The sequence below is a fragment of the Helianthus annuus genome, chromosome 9, assembly GCF_002127325.2.
Source record: "Helianthus annuus cultivar XRQ/B chromosome 9, HanXRQr2.0-SUNRISE, whole genome shotgun sequence".
Taxonomy (NCBI): Eukaryota; Viridiplantae; Streptophyta; class Magnoliopsida; order Asterales; family Asteraceae; genus Helianthus; species Helianthus annuus.
Window position 1 is genome coordinate 89,615,449 of NC_035441.2, and position 18,897 is coordinate 89,634,345.

Below are 18,897 nucleotides of genomic sequence, written 5' to 3' on the forward strand. Positions count from 1 at the left end.
TTCAAGCCAATACACCAAAAAAAGGAGGAAATTTGCACCTGAAAGAAATGACATTATCCAAGAAGAGGTAGACAAATTGCTCAAGGCAGGTAAGACATATTGAGGAAGAATAAGAAGTTTGAGTGGATTGATAAGCATGAAGCTGCACTCAAGGCTCTTAAGGATTATCTATCCTCAGCACCAGCCCTGATGAAACCAGAAAATGGAGAATCATTATCCTTATACTAAGTTGTTTCAACTAAAGCAGTAAGTACGGTCCTAGTTAAGGATCATGAAGGTTCTCAACATCCGGTATACTATGTAAGTAAAAGTCTACTTGATGCCTAGTCCAGGTATTCTCATTTAGAGAAACTTATTCTTGCTTTAATCATGGCATCTACTAAAATACGTCATTATTTTGAAACTCACACTATTATTGTGAAAACTAACCTTCCTATTAAGAATGTTCTCAGGAAACCTGAAATGTCAGGTAGAATGGCAAAGTGGACAGTTAAGCTTAGTGCATATGACATTAAGTATGAACCCAGGACTGCCATCAAGTCCCAAGCCTTAGCTGACTTTGTGGTTGATTTCAGTAGTGATCTACAAAGGGAGGCTGAATTAGAAGTTCAACAACTTGAGGAGACCAAGGATCCTTGGACACTCTTCACAAACGGAGCTTCAAATGTCAAGGGAACTGGACTAGGCATACTACTAAAATCGCCACTGGGGGACATTATACCCCAATCCATTGCATGTGAATTCCAAACCACTAATAATGAGGCAGAGTATGAGGCCTTGATAGCAGGTTTGCAATTAGCTAAGAATATGAGGATCAGGTATCTTGAAGTATATGTAGATTCTCTATTAATTACTAACCATTATAACGGTTCTTACACTGTCAAAGGTGAAAAGCTAATCAAGTACTTAGAAATAGTTAAGAAATTGGCAGATTCTTTTGCTTTTCTCAGTCTAACACAAGTATCCAGGGAAGAAAATGCAGAAGCTGATGCCCTAGCTAATCTTGGATCATCATTGAAGATTCTAGAGGATGTGAAGATACCTATCATCCATGTTTTGACTCCTGCAATTGAGGAAACTGAAATAATGGAGATAGTGGAGGACGCTGCAATTGTACCTAGTGATGATGTGTAGTCAAATTCAGGATCCTGGATCCTTCCAATCCTGAGATATATAAACAGAATGGAAAAATTCATGCTGGAGAAAATCCTAGCGCCTTCAAAATTAAGGTATCTCAATTTACATTATTAAATAACATCTTATATAAACGGTCTCTTGCAGGTTCATATTTAAGGTGCATTGAGGATCCAGAAATTCTAGAAGTCTTAAAGGATTTTCACGAAGGAGACTATGGAAATCACACTGGGGGAAGAGCACTATTTTCAAGGATCCTTAGAACAGGATACTATTGGCCCACAATGAAGAAGTACGCTGTGGAATACACAAAGAAATGTGATGCTTGTCAAAGACACAGTAATATCCTACACCAACCAGCATAACCTCTGCATCATGTATCCTCTTCTTGGCCATTCATGAGATGGGGAATTGATATAGTAATCAAGCTTCCCAAGGCACCAGTAGGGAAAGTATTTATGCTAGCCATGACAAACTACTTCTCTAAATGGATAGAAGCAGAAGTTTTTGCTCAAGTCAGAGAAAAGGAAGTTATATCCTTCATTTAGCGAAACATTATTACTAGATTTGGAGTTCCTTCTGAAATTATTTGTGATAATGGATCTCAATTTATTGGGAGTAGAACTACTAACTTTTGTGACAGATGGCCAGTTATCAACAAAGAGTAGCTTGAGCTTACAACAAGAATGTCAAGATCAAAAAGTTTCAAGTTGGTGACATGGTATTAAGGAAAGCATTCCAAAATACCACAAATCCTGCTGATGGCAAACTAGCACCAAAATGGGAAGGCCCATATCTAATTGAAGCTGAAGCAGAAAAGGGGGCATATCGTTTGTTAACAATTGATGGTGATCTCCTACCAAGAGCTTGGAATGCTGTTCATCTCAAAGGATATATGATTCTATCTTTGGTAACACATTACTATCATTTTCATTCATTTTATACTTATTACTTATCATAAGTCAAAGATGTTAAACATTTAACATCTATTTTCATAAAGTTTAAGCTTTTGTAGAGTTATTATCATTTTACAGAAGATCAAAGTGGTTGGCCAACTCTCCAAAGTTTTTAGGCTTGTCCCCAGTTTGTTGGGCTTGTCCCCAGTTTTTGGGATTGTCCCTAGTTAAGGTATCTATTACCTTCTACGAATCAGGTTTCAATACCTTCGCCAGTTGCGCACGATTATCCAAGTATAATTCGAGGCAATGGGACCAATACCCGCTTTAGGGGCTGACAATTTCATTGTTGTTGGCTATATTTATGATCCTAAGTATAATGGTAGACGTACCATACATCCGTTCCTAAGGTTTCTAACGTTTTCACGTTAGCTAAGGTTTCGGCATTTTCATGTCGCTCACGTTGGGATAGTCACCAGTTTGGGCCATATTCCAGTTTACACAAGTTTATTTGGGCTTGACCCTGGGCTTGTCTCCAGTTTATTTGGGCTTATCCCCAGTTATTATGGGTTCATTCCCAATTATTTGGCTTGGTCCCAAGTTTGTTTTTCTTACAAGATCTTGGAGCTCTAAAGTTATACAAGTTCTGACAATAAGGATCCTTGAAACTTTACTTTTCACAGTTTGTTTATTCAGTAATAATTTACAAGGATATAGAATCCTAACTTGGATTCTCTAGTATGTTATATTCTAACTTTTTCTAAGCTGCAAGTTGTCTCTTATCCTTTTTGGTTAAGGATCATTTATCCACATTTGTTCGAACACTTCAAGTTTTCTCTGAAAAGTTTAACATTATCATCAGATTTCCAATAACTTTCCCGTTGTTTGGCGATGATACCTTTGAAAATAGAAAGCATAAATGAAACATAAAGAGGGAAGAAACAACAACAGATGTAGCTAAAAAACTTTAATGTTATTACCCATTTATTATGTATCAAAATCATTTGTCATGGATTTCACCAGCAAAACCGTGGACCATCCACCCAGGCCGGACAGGGCTATCTAACAGTTAAAGTGTTTATGCAAAAATTACAGTGCAGGAAGGTTAATAGCGGACGGTGTAGAAGGATTCATCCTCCACAAACAGAAGGATCTTCTGATCTTTAAAGGCACTTGAGGAGTTATCTCTAACTCTATATTTTGCAATGATGATTATAGCAGATCTTATGAGTGACGACAGGCAGTGTAACGACTAATTACCAGCAGCAACGGCTAGTCTGCTTCTAACAGAAATATGACAGCTATGAATCCTTATCACAACTGCCATATTGGGGGCAATTGTTAGGGCATGGATTTTATGCTAAGGATCATCTATCCTGAGACTGGGCATGGATCACGGATCCTTAACGGATAATGTAGGGAGTCTGAGGATCCAGGATCCTTACTATCGTTTATGTTTTTAACAATTGTCACCTTTTTAACGTTTATATGCAGATAATGGACGTAGTGGACTAATTCTCAGCTGGAATTTCGGGGAATATTCGTTCTTTATGCTGCATGTGCTATTTCTACCAACGGTTATGGGAGTGGACATGGTCTTCCTAGAAAATAGGACCTTTTGTTAGCTTATTTATTCAGGGGTTGATCAAGTGCTATGGGGGAACACATTCACATTCTCGAACACACACATTCACACTTGCAAACCAGAGCTTTCACAACACACTTAGCATTCAATCAGTTGTAACACACTTGATCAACATCCAAAGTTGTAATCTTTTTTATGCAATATAGTTGGTGATCAGTAGTTTCCATCACCCGAGGTTTTTTATGTCGGAGATCATTCATTGATCAAGGGCTTTTTCCTCGTATAAATCTCGGTTTTCATCGTTGATTTCATTTTCTATTCGTTCATGCATTCGTTCATATAATCAAGCACTCAACCTCACAAAAATCAGATATGGTTACATTATCCTTGTGTGATTTTTGACCAAAACAGCAATGACGAGATGAGTCTCCGGAAAAAATTTGGTGATTGAAAATTTTTACGAGTTTTTAACGACCAAGCTAGGTTGTTCGGAGACACCGTTCGACGCTTCAGAGAATAGATTTGATGATGCGATCACAGATTGTGGAAATTTGTGGGATAGTCATGATACTGGTGCAAAATGTTTATCATTTGGGTTATCTGACTATTAATGGGCCTTAACAAAAAATCCGCATTGATGAAAAACTGACTTCTGGAGGCCAAAATGACACATTTTCAGCATAGTCAAGTTTTTCACAGGTAAAAGAAAACTGAATTGCTCAATTTGAGGGGGAATTCAGTGATAAGACGTCAGAATTTACAAAAATGAGGGGAATATATTGAAATTCCAATGTTTTTGAAATTCGTGACTATGCAACAACATTCGGGTGGTTCCGAATTCAGATTGTTTGGGGATGCATAGGATCTGGATTCGTGATTTCGTGATCATAGGAAGTTCAGACTCTACAGATCAAGGTCAGATTAACATCTTAGGGTTTGAGTCCCGGGTCTTCGTCAAACGGTTAGCAGGATTAGCGTTAGGAGATGCAACTGTAGTGTGGATACTTGTAAGATATCACAACATTGTGATAGTCTAAAGTGTCATCTTGGTTAATCTTCGAGCAGAGGAATTGTTTTTCGGACTAACCGACGGGGAATGATGATGTTTGTTGATTAAGTTACGGACGGAACTAGCGGAGAAGACTATATATCTATTATCGTGACTGAAGAGGAAGATTGTGAATCTGATCGTGAAAGAATGCTTCTAAGATCTGAAGGTGTTACCAGATGATTTGTTATCCGATGAAGATTTCCTGATAGTGGAGATTACCGTTTATACTGATCAATCATTCAGAAAGGTGCTTAAAGTTGATCATGGAAAATGGGATTTTAGATTTTCGTGGGTATTCATAAACTTGAGGTTTATCGGTGTAGTGTTCAAAGTTTCTATCAATTGTCGGTTGGGTTTTTGAAGATAAGATGATCGAGCAGGCGGAATGCACGATGAAGCTAAAATGTTAAATCAAAAACCAAACGTGGATGTGGTTAAAGTCGAAACAGAGATGCTGCATTGATTAATTTCAAGTTGGTGATTAGTCGTGAAGATTGCAGTACAGTAAATCAGAGGAGGTCGGGAACTGTGCAAACAAAGACCTGAAGATTCATTTCAGGGGGATTTTATGCAAAAACTTAGATAATGTAGCCCATATCATCAATCAAGGAGGAATCTATTGAAGATTTCAAGATGCCTGATTGAAGTTGCAGAATATTCCAAACACGGCTCTAGTTTTCAAAGTTCAAGATTCGACAATGATGGCCAAGGGGGAATCTGTTGCTGCATATTTTGTATGTCCGCCACTGTGCAAATGGGCAAGATAGAGCGTGTGTTGAATATTATATAGATTAGTGTGAAACGGATGGGGTTTTGTAAAGTGAAAGCCAGTTCTTACGAATGGCACATTCACACGAACTGGCCATCACATCCGTCCGAGGCAGGTTTGCACGAGTGAGCCCATCCGTCCGATGGTGCATTCGTGATAAAGTCCTATTCGCACATGTTGGTACTTGCGAATGGGCTATGCCTATAAATAGGGATGAGGTCTCCTCATTTGGACAAGTTTTGGTTCGCCGAGGGGAAACTTTGTCCAATTGGTTTTGTGGTTCTGTAACTTCAAACATTGAATAGAAACCAGTTTAAATTAACCTGTTCGGTGCTTCTACTCCTTTCTTCTCAATAATATTCTACCGAATCGGTTATCTCGGGGACAAAACTCCGTCAAACCCATCGGATCCTTGAATCTCAATTCAAAATATTGAAGGATTAGCATTGATGGCTGATATAATAGAACTTGAAGATGTCAAAGTTGAAGTTGCAATAGTTGAGAAGACTAAAGAAGTTAAAACAAAGGTTGAGATTATAGAGGAACATAAAGTTGGTGTTGAAGCTAATTCAACATATCCTGATGAAAAGTTGGATCAGAACCGATACAAGTTGTCGAAGAGGTGTAGAGGATTCCTATAACTCAAGATGCTATTTTTGGATCAATTTTTCTTCTAATATTGCTGAAAATTTTGCAAGATTTTTTGCAAGAGATGCTCCATTGGGAAAAATTAAGTTTGACGAGGAAGAAGAAGAAATCAATGAAATAATACATGTGAATGTAGGATTGTGATCTGACCCGAATGAGTCGTTCAGAGGCGTTCAACTACGTTTCAGGTGCGGAATAACAAGAAACGGAGGTAGAGACAGCTTGCAATTCACTTAATCTACTGTTTGTATTGATTTGACAATGTTTACAGCTCGTTCTTCACACCGGCAGCACTTCGGCGTGGAATACAAGGAATTGTTCTAAGGTTCGCTCGAATGGACCTATATTTATAGGCTTGGAGGTTCGCTTATGTGACATATGTACATATGAGCGGACCTCATATGTTCATATAAGCGGACCTCCTCACACATGTCCTTATGATTGGATCTCCACTTCTAATTACATACATTCTCATATTTCTTGTAAAACGTGCCCTAAACTATACAAAACAATGCATAACATGATCCAAGACGAAATCAACAGATGTAGTGCACTAACATTGAATGAGATCACAACAGAATCATTGGAGGAAATGATTCATAAAGTGATGATGGCACAACTGAAGGAGGTAAATACTGAATCATCAGAGTCTGGAATTGAAGCTAAAATAGAAACAACAACACCTTTTCAATGTCAAAAATGTTTGATTCCATGCCAACAGTGCATTGAAAAGGATGTTGATTAATAGACTAAGAGGTCACACTGAGAGTATGCTAGTTGATCTGAAAACTCTTCAAATTGCTTACACCAAACTGCAAAAAAATCAGAAAAATAGTTTATCGAACAAATTTAAAAAGGATCAAAGAACAATTGAAATGTTAAAAGCAACTTTTTTGGATAAACAAGGTGCAATTGATAAATATCTTGATGAAATGGTAGAGTTACAACAACAAATGCAAAAAAAGTAAAAATTGAGTCTGAAAGAGTTGACAGAAGATTAACAAGTTATGCGGCAACATCTCATGTCCTAGATCAGATTATTCCCAAACCTACAGGTAAGGATGAAGAAACTAGGGAAGATATCTATGGATATGGTAATCGAGGTATCAGGTACAATAGGTGTCCACCTCCGATGTGGAATAACCTATTCTAAATCTCTGGAGGGTGTTGACAAAGGCATTGATGTTGTAATGAAAACTCCATTGGTGGCTGATCCTAAAGATATTTCCCGAAGCCATCGATGTGTCATATGAGAAATCGGAAAAGAGTTCCGATAGTGAGAGTCCAGAATCCGGCAAGATTAGACGGAAGTTTGGCACGGATAGAACTAATTCGGTAGAATATTATTACTAATAATGGAGTAGAAGTGGAATAGTTATCCATAAGTTGAAGGCTTCATTCATACCGAAAGCGTTTATGTCTTTTACAAGCTGGCGAAATTCTGGAGAAATTTCACCTGGGTTTCCCCTCTGGGAACCAAAAACTCACCTCGGCTCACACTCACATCTACCATATATAGGCAATCCCCTCTGTGCGAATGAGGCTGGGACAAATGGAACAAGTTCCATTCGTGCGAGTGGCATGTATTCCTTCGTGCAAAGGGCTCCTTCGTACGAAAGGGCCTTTTTACAATACAAAACCGGATTTTCCACTCTCATCTATACAATATTCAACACACGCTCTATCTAGTCTATTCGCACAATGACGGACACACAAAATATGCACTAACAGATAGTTGTGATGAGGAGGTGTGTAAATTAGTTGTCAAAAAGGTTTTTGAAAATTAATCTGGTGAAAGTTCGGGTAGTGAGAAGAAAGTAGTTAAAACAAGAACATTTCACGAGAAGAAAATAACTTGTGTGACCTTGATAACATGATCACGATGTATCAAATGATTAGGCTAGACAAGATATATCCAGATCTATATTTTCCCACAAAAAATGTGAATATTGATTTGATTTCGAGAACATTTAAGCTTGTTGAAGACGTTGCTACGCAAGTTAAAACTGGTAAAAAGATTGTTCCACAAAGCAAATAGAATTTTCAAAATAAACGGAACAATCAAAAACATTTTCCCGAAAGCAGTTATTATCAATCTGAGGTCGCATTTAATATTCAGGGAAGATATACTTAGAACATGAAAAAACAATCAAATTGTTACCAAAACAGCAATGGTTATCATGGTAATGGGAACAAAGGATTGGATTATGGTAATCATGGGAACAAACTCAGAAACAACAATAAGAAAAACAATACTTTTCATGGTAAATCAAAATATTTGAATAATGTTAAGTTTGTTTCTTGATCTAGTTCTTTAACAAAATACAAAAAAAAAGAACATGTTCAAGGACCTCCTACTTTTGTGAGAAATCGCAAAGATAGGGGAACTTGCTTCAACTATCAGGAAGTTGGAGACGTTTTGTATAACTGTTCAAATCATGTTCAAGTACCCACAGTTGTCAAACCAAATGTGTCAAAATCAACTCTCAATGTTAAACAAAAACAAAACCTGAAACAAAAGAATATTGAATCTACTAAAATTATGTTTAAATCGGTACAAGTTATAACAAAAGAAACTAGTAATCCAAAAATTGTTAAAGAAAGTGTGAGTTCAAACGTTTATTTTCGTAAAACACTTTTTAATAAACAAAGTTGGGTACAGAAAAGGTTGAAACTACAACTTCAGGGGGAGATAATAGTCGAGTGTTTGAGTGATAAGTCAGTTGAGAGTAAACAGATTTCAGTAGTTGAGAAAACTGGAAAACCCAAGTCCAAGATGGCTTGGGTTTCCATCCAAAATTAATCCCTTTCTTGTGTGTGTATGGGCTTCCAACATCCGCATTTTCAAAGTGGATTATAGATAGTGGAGCTTCCCGGCACATGACAGGAATGCTCGCCTAGCTCTATGATGTTAGACCAATCAAGAGTAGGTATGTCGAATTCGTAGGAAATCAAGGTGGAAGAACTGTTGGTGAAGGAATCTTATCGAATGGAAATGGTTTTGTTTGACAAAATGAACTATATCGTTGAACTTGAAAACAATCTGTTGAGTGTTTCACAGATTTGTGACAAGAAATTCTCCACTCACTTTACTGATAAAGAGTGTATGATACTCAAACTGGGATTCATAAATGGATCCTCAAGCGGGCTCCAAGAGAAAATGATTTATATGTCTTAGACATGAGCACCACATCCACTACTTCTCAAACTGCTCAATGCTTCGTCACAAAGGCAATAGAGAAAGAATCATTTTTTTGGTATAGAAAAATGGCTCATATACACCCGAGGAAAATGAATTATTTGGTTCAGAATAATCTTGTGAATGGTGTAAACGTTAAAAGTTTTCATTTGAAAGATGACTGCATCAGCTGCAAGAAGTGCAAATAACAAAAAGAAGTCTCATCCGATCAACATGTTAAATTTTATTAAACTACCTCTTGAAAGATTACACATGGATTTATTCGGTCTAGTTAATGTAAAGAGCATCTCTTGTGATCTTTATTGATTAGTAATGACCAACGATTATTCAGGATTTTCAGGGGTTATGTATCTAGCATCCAAAGACGAGACATTTGATTACTTGAAGATTTTATTCGCGAAGATCAAGAATTTGTACCAATTGCCAATACGTCAAACCAGAATTGACAATGGTACAAAGTTCAAGAATAATAAGATGAGTGATTTCTGTAATGAGAAAGGAATTCTTCAAGAGTTCAGTGCGCCTTACACGCCTCAACAAAATGGAGTCGCTGAACGGAAAAACACAACCTTAATCGAGACTGCCAAAACAATGCATGCTGACTCAAAACCTCCTATAAGATTCTGGAAGGAAGCAGTTGCATCGGTGTGTTATACACCTAACAGAGTACTTACAATCAAGAAGTATGAGAATACATCTTTTGAATTATTGAATCATTGGAAACCTGATCTTCAATGGCTTGAGCCATTCGGGTCTCCGTGTACTATGATCGATCCAGATGGAAATATCAGAGCCAAATCTCTTGAAGGATATTTTGTACGATACACAAGCTCTCTAAAGCGAGTGTTTCTACATAGTATAAACCGGATCGTTCAAGCTTAACATGTTGATTGTCAAAACTACACGACTCAAACACAAAACCGGGTGACCCGTGGATGTTTGAATATGATAGTCTATGGAAATCATTCAATATGCCCGTAGAACCAACATATGAAGAGTTGGTATTGTTATATCAAAACAACAGAGTTTAGCTCGAGATCAAATTCCTATGCTGATTGTTGTCATACCGACACAATCTGGTTCGAAAAATGTTTTCATAGGACCAAGTAATTAGAATACTGAATCCGGAACCAATAATCAGAACAATGATGCAAGAACAAATTCTAAGGTTAATTGAAATGTTGAAGGTCCAAGTTTTGATCAGTCAGATGATTTAGATCATGAAAAGAGTACTACCATTTATGGCAATGATGGGTCAACATTCGATGACGAACCAATCTTCGATGATCATCAGGAGGCTCAATTAATTATTCCTATGAATCAGTTGAACTTTGTGTGAGAATTTAAGTGGATCAGTATACTGACAATCTAAGTGAATCGTTTAGAACTTAAAGTGGTTATAGCTAAACGGTGCTAGTGATTTATCATAAACTGATATGATCCTCTGACACGAACTCAAACAAAAATATTGTCTGTAAATATTTCTTTACGGCTTTATGTTGCAGAAAAAAATACAAAAAGATTTTGATTCTACTTTATTTTCGACAATCGATGTCTAAAAGCTGAGTTTCAAAATCTAAGTATGCTGAACATGTTTCTGAAAATAAACAAGTTCATTAATTTGAAACTTGAAATTTTACAAGAAAATTTAAAAACAGTTTGTGAAATATATAGTTAAACTGTCAAATATATAGTTATTTGATAGGGGAAGTAGAATCGGATAATTATGGAAATTTACATAATGTTACATTTATGCTTAGAACCAGGTTACCGATTCTGGATCATTCAAAAAGCTTTCACTGTTATATTTTTAAGTTTCAGATTTTAAGCCAGATTGCGATCACGATAGATAAGACTAATGGGGAGTCTAAAGACGAGCTCATCGCAAGGGGGAGCTTGTATTCGAAGAACAAGGTGTCGTTCCTGAAAAGCACGGAAGCTTAACGAAAGGGGGAGCCTGGAGAAAGAGTCAACCGAAAGGGGGAGCTGATTCAGAACGCAAAATCAATAGAAGTTTGAAGAGGGTGTCTGTTACTGAAAATGTCAAAGCCTTCGTGAAGGCTTAGAGAGAGAGAGAAAATACAGAAAGCTACGAGTTTGACTGCGGTAATATCCAAAGGGGGAGTCTGTAAGTGCATAATATCTATCATTTGCGTCAATCGTATATCGTAGTAGAAACAGAACAAGACACGGTTAAAATAATGAAGAATATAGTGGATAGTCCATCCGGATGGATATAGAGTAGTCCATCCGGACGGATGGAGGTTTGCTCATCCAGACGGATAGAGGGAAGCTTATTTTAAGTTAGCCTATAAATAGTGCCTTGTTATGTTTCATTTAGAACTTTTGCCACTTTTTATCTTTGGAGAGCTTTGAAGGTCTAGAAAGAGAAAATAGCAAACAAGGTGATTCAAGTTGTAAACATTGTCAAATTTCTAGTCGAATCATCATTATATCTTGTTCTTGTGTTCGATCCACACACGTCCATGGATTCCGCACGCCGTACGTGTTCTTCGCAATCATTCAAGAGTTCAATTCGATCCTAAAACGCGTTCACAAGTGGTATCATAGCAGGAGATCAATTGCACGGATCAGAGATGCAAGAATCTATGTGATTTCATCAGATTCGGAGTTGATTTGGATCAGATTTCTCAAATCTCTTCTTCTACACACTTTCTTAACTTTTCGTGTTAAAACTCAAATTAACAACGATTTCATGGATAAAATTGGATAAAATTTTGATATTGTGTGCGAAAATCATAGTGTTATAATCCTACAAAATTCCACGATTTAATTCAAAGGTTTGAGTGATTAATTTGATGAAAATAGGTCCGAAAATATGGTTATTCGCTGTTGTTCATGTTCATCCGGAGGCCCATCCATTCGGATGAGGTCCATCCGGATATAATAGTTCATCCGAAGAAGTGTACTGTTCATCCGGACTCAAATAGTGAAGCCATCCGCTCGGATAGGAAATAAAATGTTCATCCGGATCATTTATCTTGGTCCATCCACTCGGATAGAGTAGGTAAAAGCGCATTTGTTATTTCATTTTGTCCATCCGCTAGGTTCGTCTGCATCTGGGTGACCAGTCCTTCCGAAGCATTACATAAAGTTCATTCGGAGAACATTATGGTCCAATAATATTTCATCTGGTCAAAGTTTTGGTCCAACTAGTTAAAGGTTTGCTTATCAGATCCATTAGTCCATCGGTCCAATTATATAGGGTCATTGACACTTCAGTGGATTAATACTTGTTTTATCGATCCAATTATAAGATTCCATAATGACTTAAATCTGACACAACATTGGATTTGTGCTCATTTTTAAGGTCCAACAACATTCAACTTTTGTCAGACATATTCACGTGTGAATTAATATTGTTGAGGAAGTTTACGTTGTATGTTTGGTCCAATAATATTCAAGCTTCATTCAGACAATAAGTTGAATTTTTAAAGCCCATTCGAATCATTGTGTTCCTCATCCGGACGGATGGAAGTGGATTAGTGTCTTTATATGGTTTTGAGACCATCCGGATTTTTCTAAGTAAACAAGGCCCATCCGAAGAATTTATAAAAGTCCATCCGGACCATTTGTTGATATTGTGCCATCCGGACCTATAAGTCCATCCGAGGAAGTTGTGAGGTCCATCTGTTTGGTTTAAGCTCATTCGCTTGTATAAAATACATCCAAAAAGGTGAAAAGTATTTTGTCCTCGACCCAAATATATTCATTCGTTAAATCAAAGTCTATACAGGCCAAACATTGTGTTCATTTAGAAGTCCATTCAAAGTTAATCAGGTCTATTTGTGAAGTTCATCCGAAGAAACAGAATTCATTCGTTAGTCCATTGATTTGTTTAAAGCTCATTCGGTGTTATGGTCCATCTGGAATAGTAAGTCTATCTGTTGAGCTGACTAAGGTTCATCTGAACTAAAGCACATCTGGAGATCATTTTTCATTCGTATATTCATCATTCATACATTTCAAGTGTTTGGTTTATTTTCTCAACAGTTTGTTTTGATTGTTTGCAGGTGATAATCAAGGAACGATAATCAAGGTGTTGATTCAAAGATGTCAAACATGGACGAAGAATTCTACAATACGTTTTATAATGCATTCACATCCGAAACAACAACTGAAGCAACACTCGGGACAAAAACTATTTCAAACGTTATTTCCGAGAGTCTGAAGTATGACAACGTGTACGGAAATCATCAACGACCACCGAAACTAATGAATATCGAAGATTACCATTGGTGGAGCACCAGATTTGAAAATTGGGTGCAGGCTTATGCTTACGAAAGTTGGGTTATGTTAATGTTTGGATATGAAAAGCCACGAAATGATAAAGATGAGTTACTTACAGTTAAACAATTTTCAGGAAAAGATAAAACAAATCACTCTAACGAATTAAAAATGGTAACACTATTACAACAATCTGTTAGACAGGGTATTTTGTTTTTACTTCAACATGGTGAAACCTCCAAGTCAATGTGGGAAGCAGTGAAACTGAAAGCCGAAGGAGGTAAAGATATCAAGAAAAATAAAATCACTCTACTGAAAAAGGAATTCGATTTATTCGGATGTATGAAAGGAGAAACTGTCAGACAAATGATTGAAAGATTTTGTCATCTAAAGATCGAGTTAGAAAGGTTTGGAATCAAGAAGGATAGGGAAGAGATTATTGATAAACTGGTTGAGGCATTACCGCAGGTTGACGATTGGAAAACATTTGTGATTGTGTTGAAAAATGATGCCAAGTTTGTTGAGATTTCTTTGGATAGTTTAATTGAAACTTGAGGGACATGATCTGGTGTTATAGAAACAAAACAAAATGTCCAGTTCAAGTTATCAGCAGAATGTTGATCTGTATTACTGGATAAACATGTTGCTAAACAACCAACCACCAAAGATCAGTATGGCATTCAATACTCAAAATTCAGGTGATTCTTCAAAGAACAAATCTACGAACTTTGATTCTGGATATCACTCATCATCTTCATCATCCAAATCCAATCAGAGTCAGAATTGGAAAGATTCTCCGCATTTGAATACTGATTTTGCTAAACAACACATGAGTTTCTTAGCTTCAGTTCTGGAGTCATATGAAGGTTTAATCATAGGAAAGATCGGTAATCCGAATATGACAAAGGAGGATTACGATCAAGTAGGCCCAGAAGAGATAGAACTCATGGATATTCGCTGGTGTATGGAGAGCGTCATCAGGAGAGCTCAACGGTTTATGGAGATCACTGTTAGGAAGTGTCTGGAAGGTCCCGATATGAAGCTGGATTCGATAAAGCAAAAGTCAATTGCTTCAACTGCAAATAGAAGGGACACTTCAAAAGAGAGTGCACTAATCGTCAAGCTGATGATAGCATGAATCCTTTTCATGAAGATTACTATAAAAAGGCCATCTATCATTGCAATAACGAGCAACCTTCAAGAACAAATCAAAGGCAGATTGAGGAAGGGTCATCAAAATAGAGGAAGCAGGATTGTATAACAATGCATGATGACGAAGGGTTTGACTGGAGTAAATACATAAAGGAAGAGAAAAAAGAGAAAAAGGCATTGGTTGCTGAGTTTAAACAGAGCCGAGTTGAACAACATGCAAGAATGTACTTGAGTGATGTGTATAAGGCTCACAAGGAAGCAAAGTGGGAAAATAAATGGAGTGAAGAGAAAGGATGTTTTGTTGATCCTAAAGGGAACCCAACAGTTGATCCTGATAAGGTAGAATTTGAAGCACTTGTAGCTGCTATTCCAACTATGGGGGTTTGGTGTAAAGGACTCGAAGAGATTCCGAACTACAGAGAAAAGGTAGATGAAGGAATAAAGAAGGTGATCTATGTGAGTCTTGAGAAGAAGAAGAAGAAGACAGTTGAAGAGATCATTGATGAAAGCAAGAAGCTGAAAGAAGAAATTCTGAAGAAGACGACCGAAAACACATCAGAAGAAGATCATATTGAGGTAACAATTCAAACTGAAACTACTAAGTCGTCTGATAATGCTAAGTCAACAGATAAAATTGATGAAATTGATAATAAAATTGTTCAACAGTGCAGGAAATGCATGGAAACATGCAGTGTCTGTACTGAAAAAGACAGAAAATTTTATCCAGAGACATTGAGTTTACTAAAATAGAAAAGATTTTTAAAGAAAAATGTAATGAAATGATTGAAAATGAAAAAAAAAATTGAAAGAAAAAGAAAAAGAGCTAACACAGAAATGTGAAAATCGTGAAAAAGAAAAAAAAATTTTGAAACAACAGTGTTTAGCTGATTGCAACGAATGTGTTCAAAAAGATAAAACTATTAAAGAGTTGCAAAAAGAATATGATGGAATGAAATTGTCATATCACACGGTAAAAGAAGCTTATGAAACTTTGAAAAGTAAAGTCAAAAGTCTGGATGATAGATTGTCAGCTTGTCAGAAAACAACTGTTAGTGCAGTATGTCTAAAGCCTATGTCTTAAGTCTAGGGTCTAAATATGTCAAGTTTGTATAGTTTAGGGGTCTAATATGTAAAGTTTTGATGTGTTTATAGGGGTTCCGTTTGAAATGGGTTTGTTATGTTTCAAACGGAAGGGTTTAATGGTGACCGTTTGAAGGTGTTTGTGTTATCTTCAAATGGGAGGGTCATGCCTATATATAGGCAAGTTTGCTTTTCATTTCAAACGGTCTGCTATGTGATGTAATGTTACTCTGCCGGATTTTCACGTGAAATTGAATGAGAAGCAAGTAGTTAAAGTATCTGCAAAGTATCTTCATCTGTTTTCTACTCTTTTCTGTCTGATTCTACTCTGTTTGAGTGTTTCCGCCACTCAAATAGTGTGTATTACTCAAATTGACTCATTCGAGTGGTCATACTGATCCTACAATTGGTATCAGAGCCAGTTGTGAGTAATTACACCTGAATCAGTTGGTTGTTTCTGCACAGAAAAGGACTACAGAACTTTTGGCCGGTTAAATTGGACTGAATTTTGGACAGAGTGTGTAAAATTGTTACTAATCAATCCTTGAGAATATCAGATCTAGATTCAACCTGAAATAGATAAAAATGGACTGAAAACTACCTTCCGTTTGAACGAACACTTGGAGTCCATTTGAAAGTCTGACCTATCGTTTGAAAATTAGCATACCGTTTGAAAAACTTGTTCCATCGTTTGAAAGTAGTGTTCACGGTTTGAACATTAGCCTACCGTTTGAAATCTGTTCCATCGTTTGAACCTTAGCCTACCGTTTGAAACATGTCCCATCGTTTGAACATTAGCATCCCATTTGAAAACCTGTCCCATCGTTTGAACATTAGCATCCCATTTGAAAACCTGTCCCATCGTTTGAAATGTGGCTCCGTTTGAACCTATAGTTTGAAGCAGTTAGACCGTTTGAAGAACCACACCTTCCGTTTGAAAGTGTTGTATGACCGTTTGAATTTATCGTTTGAAAGTAACCATTTCGTTTGAAGATTATACTATTCGTTTGAAAGGTATCTCGTTTGAAATGGATAATCAAGATTTTTCAACATGTTTGCGGGAAGTGGTGCGGCTATCCAAAGTCCAGCTAGTATCATACAGAATGTCAACCTGGAAAATGAATTGGGAACAATGCAAAAGCCACCCAAACTGATGAGCTTAGATGAATATTCTGGATGGTCCGGAAGATTTAAAAACTGGGTTCAGGCCAATCATTTTGAGTGTTGGATGAAGATCGAAAAGAAATACGTACCTCCAATTGATGGGCTCAGGATGGTTAAAACTATTGGAAGTCTTACAGATACTGAACATGCAGATTTTAAAGCTGAAAAGAAAATGGTGAGCATCTTGCAACAAGCCATTAAAGAAGACATCCTTGTACTGCTACAACATGATAAAAGTTCACAGTCAATCTGGCAAGCGCTAGAACTGAAGTTTAAAGGAAGTGCTTCTATGATCAAGAGCAAAAAGGCACTTATCAAGAAAGAGTTCGATATTTTTACTGGAATCAAAGGAGAGTCAACGAAACAGTTAATCGAAAGATATTGTCACCTTGTAGTTGAAATGAGAAGATTAGAAATTAAAAAAACAAATGAAGAATGGATTGATAAACTTTGTGATGCACTTCCATATGACGAGTGGGGAACTTATCTTATGATGCTGAAAAACAGTTCTGATTTTGTGAATTACAATCTGAGTGAGTTTATTGAAAAGATCGAAGCTCACGAGCTTGAGTTGTTGAAGATAAAGAAGATGAATTCTGCTAGCATGCAACAAGATGTATCTTTATATTACAAAGGCAGTCCTTCGGTTGCAAATCTTTGAAGTCCAAAGATACATACAGGATTCAGTGCTGATAACACTTCAAATGCTGCATCAAGTTCTCATCAATCAAGCAGTTCTACACCTTTTGCGAGTTTTGAACCGAATGTCAAAGTTCAGGAACAGTCTTCGCCTCAAAGCTCTACCGGATCTAATCATCAGGCGTATGTTTCTGGAGTACAGTGTAATATCGCAGTGAACATCAAAAATGGAAACGAGATAACGGAAACTGCTGCGAAGCAACATATTGCACTACTCGCTTCCGTTCTCGAGGCATATGAAGGTCTAGTTGCGGGGAAAATTGGAAATCCGGACATGACAAAGGAGGACTATGACCAAATAGACCCCGAGGAGCTTGAACTGATTGACATTAAATGGGGTATGGCAAGCCTAGTTCATCGTGCTCAAAGGTTCATGGAAATCACGGGAAGAAATAGTTTATCAGGTCCGGATCAGAAGCTGGGATTTGATAAGTCGAAAGTAACATGTTTCAAGTGTAAAGAACGCGGTCACTTTAAACGTGAATGCCCAAACCGTGAAGTCAACAATCACCAAAACCCATTCACCAATGATTACTATCGACGGGCAATCTACCATCGACCGAACCAACAGCAAACTGTTCAAAGGCCACAGTTAGAAAACAAACCTGAAAAGGCGTTGATTGTGAACCAAGATGATGAACAGGTAGCTGCAGGTTTTAGCTGGGATAAATATATCCCTGGTAAAGATGATCAGGCAATGATGGCAGAGGTGGTTGAGATTTCTGAGGTAGTGACTGAACCGGAGGTTGTTGATGAAGTTGTTTCTGAAGTTGTTGAGGAGATTCCTACGGAAAATGTTATAGATGTTGAGGAATTAGCAGCTGAAGCTTACTACTATCAATCACAACAGGAGGAGTTAGTTTATACTATGAAATCAGTTATGCCTCCTAATTGTTTGATTCTTTTGCAGGTTATTTCGAGGAACCAAGAACCGGATCTTGTCCTAGATTTGAGGAGAAGAAAGAAGCTGTTGAAGAAGTGATTGACGTGTCTAAAGAAATGACCGGAGAAGTTCTGAAAGACATTGCAGACAAAGCTTTAATGGGAAACCTTAAAGAGGTAGATTCAGAACCCAAGGAGTCACAGTCTGTCGATAAGGTGTCGGTTAACAAAGAGGAAACTGAAGTTCAGGAGGTCGAATCTGTCAAACAGTCTGTATCTGAGTCAAAGCATGTCGGTAAAACTTATTGTGATGAAAAGGTTGATGAAAAGGATGTTCCAATCTCCGAAACGCCATGCCAACGTTGTTTACAACCGTGCGTGGAGTGTCTT

General features: G+C 37.2%; 1 protein-coding gene across 1 annotated transcript; it reads left to right on the forward strand.

Moving 5' to 3' along the window:
- The first annotated feature begins 16,813 nt into the window (after positions 1–16,813).
- LOC110875741 lies at positions 16,814–18,607 on the forward strand. Its single transcript, XM_022123945.1, has 2 exons — positions 16,814–17,317; positions 17,705–18,607. The coding sequence occupies exons 1-2, from the start codon at positions 16,814–16,816 to the stop codon at positions 18,605–18,607; spliced, it is 1,407 nt and encodes a 468-aa protein (XP_021979637.1).
- The last annotated feature ends 290 nt before the right edge of the window (positions 18,608–18,897 follow it).